Raw genomic sequence first — 3,928 nt, forward strand, 5'->3', positions numbered from 1 at the left:
AGAGACAGGTCTTGTAGGCCGTTCCTTTCAGAACATGCTAACTCTTCACTGAGGATATTTTTAAGGGAACCATGTTAAACATATTTCTTGTCCTCTTTTGTGCCAAAATATTATAAATAAAATGTACACTGGAAAGTAATGCTAACCCTCTACCTTGTGTAAACAGAGGTACATAACAGAACATCCAAGTACATAAAACTGGTTTATTAAAACAACAAAAAAGATTATGTATCTCAATATGTAATATTTAAACATCCAACTCATGTTACCCAATCTTATTCCTTCTTCATGATGAAGGTTCCCTTCTTCCCCACCTCCAACCATCATTACACTAGAGCAAATTTACTTAAATGTTTAATCACTTGGATCTTTTAGTAGAAGCTACATAGGCGACAAACTTTTAAGTTTGTGATATCCACCATCTAAACCTACATTCCAGAAGTCAGTTACTCTATTAAAGAGAGTTCTGAGAAAAAAAAAAATTTAGAAAATCTTTAAATCTTAATACACAGTGTTTCAAAGAAACAGTACAGATCATATAAAAACTCTTCTCTCATTTTTACTGGCAAATTTTTACACTTGTCATTAATTCTGCTTACTTCAGATCTAAGCTAAGCAGACATCACCCAGAGTAGATACAACAAAAGACTATGGAAAAAAATAGAAGTTTCGTAACCAAACAGTAAATACTTCATGAGGTATAAACACTTCGTATATTGCTTTTTGTTATCAGCTTTAAAAGCTGGTTGTTACTTACACAGCACCACACAACTGCATAGCCTTAAACAACTGTCCTTAAACACTCTAATTTTATGTGAATGTGGATGTATGGGGATGACAAGAAAAGGGAAGAGTATTTTTAATATATATATTTTTTAAATCTAACTCTCTGAACTTACGTCACAGGGAAACAGTTGTCAAATACCTGCTTATCATCTAGAAAACAAAACCCAGTCAATTCTGAATCTTATCATACATGCAGGCAGCTATTCATCAGTAGCAAACAGTAATTGGGACATCAACAACATACCTGGCCTTTTGATATGAGGTAAGCTACAATGGGCATGTGTTGAAACAGCACTGCTAAGTGAATGCTACTGAATCCTTCCCCATCAATAAGACTGGGATCCGCTCCACATTTCAACAATAATACAACCATAGGAAGATGTCCTTGTCTGCAATGATACATGAAATGAAACTAGAGATGACAAAAAAGCTGGAAATTTCCATTAAAGTACTGCCTTAATAATTTCTCCTAGATACCTCCCCTAAAAAAATTTCCTTTCAGGTTCCTGTGGTTTTATTCAGGAAATCACTTTTTAAAATTTAAGTTTATATCAGAAAATTAAATATATACTTTAATAAGTCAGTCTAAGGCAAACTGTTAATTTAGAATACAGTGGTTATTCTACAGTAATTTCACCTGTGAGCAGTCTTTCTCTGAAGCAGCATATAATTTTGTTTGGCAGAAGACTAAGATGCCCAGAAGAAATCACTGATCTTCAATGTGAGAATTTACACTCCGGGAAGTTGTCCCAGAATAATTATTTAAGGTTATGTTTTTTTCCAGAGGAGCAGTGCTTTGTTCTTTTGATCATTTTACTCAAGTCCTGCCCTAGAAGCCAAAGTTGTACAATTCTAAACTGTATCAGGTCAAACAGATGTAGCCTAGAGCAGATGTAGATGTAGAAAGAGCAGATCCAAAGAGGCATTAAACATACACAAGCACCAAGAGTTACCATTGCCCAGGAAGAGACACTGCATGTTTGTGGTGGCAGCTATAAGGAAGATGAGAGGAAAAGCTGATGCCACTGGGAGATGAAGGCCAAAGACCTCTCTACATGCCCCCAAACAATAAGATGTTTTACAATGCTTCTACTGCTACTTGCTTGCACTTTAAAGTCCAGGACTGGCAACGCTGTCTTACAAGAGGGAATCTAGTACAGAAGCTAAAACAACTGAACGCATATTGGCTAGACAGACTGAAGTCTGAGGGGAACTGTAACCACAATTTTTTCAGACTTAAACTGTGCTTAATAAGCATCAACAGCTAACTTCACTGCCCTAAAACAGCCAAGTCTTCTTTGCCCACTAAGGCAGAACTCATGAGGAAAAGTCACAACAGAACTGTTTCATCCCTAGGGAAACTTCAAAACGTGAGTCCAAGTGACCAAAACACAGAGACACACACATATCATGACTTTGTGACCTGCAAAGTTGACAGGAATCAGAGAATAAATTTCAGCATTATTACGGGCATGCTGTGAAATTCTTTATACCTCAATAACATAAACATACCACAGAATTTTATTTAAGATGACCACTGCTGTGCTACACAAAATGCTACTATACCTGTTAACACTAACAGATTGACAGTTAGTAGTTGCAAGCAGCATACCTAATGGCCCAGTGAAGGGGAGTTGAATTCAAATCTCCACCTAGCTGATCCACTATTGCACCTTTGGAAATATAATACCTGTACAACAGCAACACAGTAAGATTAAGAATAAACATAATAAAATATTAAAGCATTATACTAAGGATCACATAGCTCTAGTAATAAATAGCTCATAATAAAAAATCACTAGAGAAGCAAATAGACAAGAGTATTTTTGCAGAAAAGAATGCTCTTTTGAGGAAATGTTTAAAAAAATAAATATAGTTATTAGCATGGCATTTATAAAATCAGCTTTAATCTTTGTAAAACAAACCAAACCCAGGAAACTAATGATTTCACACACTACATGGTTTCACATATAAAAAGAGCCACAGTAACTTCACATTTCAGTGACATTTTCACAAAGATAACTGGGTTAAAATTTGAATTTTATGCTTTTCTTCTCAAGCAGCACGCTTGTTGGTTTTGAAGTATAATAGCAACAAAGCGATTGTAAGTAACAGTGGCAGAATACTCGTGTTACTTTCACAAGGCCTCTCGAGCTTACTTAACCAGCTCCTGTCTGTTGTTTATCGCTGCCCAGTGAAGAAGAGTCACGTTTTCTTTGTCTGGTTGTCGAACATCATATCCTGCTTCCACCAGTTCTTTGCATCGCTCTACTATTCCATACCTTAAACGAGAAAAAACATCCCAATTTACCTATCAATCATTCGTTAAGTATCCACCAGTTTAGAGACAGCCCCATACTAAAAAGTAAACCACAGTAAGCATCACCCAGCAGCTCCTACCTAAGCAAATTCCACATTGCATTCAGTGGATGTCTTGTAAAAAGAGTTGGGACAAGCCTTGATGAGTAGTTTTCTACCTAACAAACCTGGTTGAGAGGTGTACAACAAAAATACTTACAATAATACCATCAAGTGATTTTTCCTCTTCCACTACAGGGAGAAAATGGAAGTTGTAAAATCTTCCTTTGTAAAAATATCCAACCTGGCTCACATTCGAGAACACTCCCATCTATTTCAACATTCCGCACACACAAAACATATACTTACTGTGTAGCCTTGACAATATCACAGGTGCTGGGGTCTTCAACAATGGGGTGTGCTCCTGGCAGCACCGGCAGATCTTTCTGCCCCTCGGGGCCATGGCAGCTGAGCACATGCGGGCGATGGGGCCCGTGGCAGTGGGTTTTACACTGTTGGTTAACGGAACAGCTGTCACAAAGGTCACCTACACACCATGCGTCACACTCCCTCCTTAGCAGGCGCACACGCTGTACTTAAGTTGCATTAATACAAGCACGGAAGTTAATTTAAAGCACCTGAGAGGAGACCCCCGTCCTTCTGCCCGGCAGAGGGGCGCGGGAGGCCAGGAGGGAGATGGGGAAGGGCCCGCAGGCCAAGTTCCGAGGGCGTGAAGCCCTCACCCACCGCTGCTGCCCCAGGACCGACAACCCACGTCCCCGAGCAGCTCTGGAAAGGTGCCGGGACCGCGGCACGGGGCGAGGGCGGCGGGCGGGACACCGAC

General features: G+C 39.3%; 1 protein-coding gene across 1 annotated transcript in view; it reads right to left on the minus strand.

The window, feature by feature from the left end:
* Positions 1–3,591, minus strand: part of ZDHHC13 (zinc finger DHHC-type containing 13) — a 16,230-nt gene extending 12,639 nt beyond the window's left edge. The window contains exons 1-4 of the mRNA XM_026850902.1: positions 3,454–3,591; positions 2,946–3,068; positions 2,399–2,476; positions 1,031–1,175 (exon numbers count right to left, since the gene is read on the minus strand). Coding sequence (XP_026706703.1) covers positions 1,031–1,159 — 129 coding nt within the window. The 5' untranslated portion in view covers positions 1,160–1,175; positions 2,399–2,476; positions 2,946–3,068; positions 3,454–3,591. The remainder of the gene's footprint in view (positions 1–1,030; positions 1,176–2,398; positions 2,477–2,945; positions 3,069–3,453) is intronic.
* Between the last annotated feature and the right edge of the window lie 337 nt (positions 3,592–3,928).

Source organism: Athene cunicularia (genome assembly GCF_003259725.1).
Source record: "Athene cunicularia isolate RWA chromosome 5 unlocalized genomic scaffold, athCun1 chr5_part3, whole genome shotgun sequence".
Classification (NCBI taxonomy): Eukaryota; Metazoa; Chordata; class Aves; order Strigiformes; family Strigidae; genus Athene; species Athene cunicularia.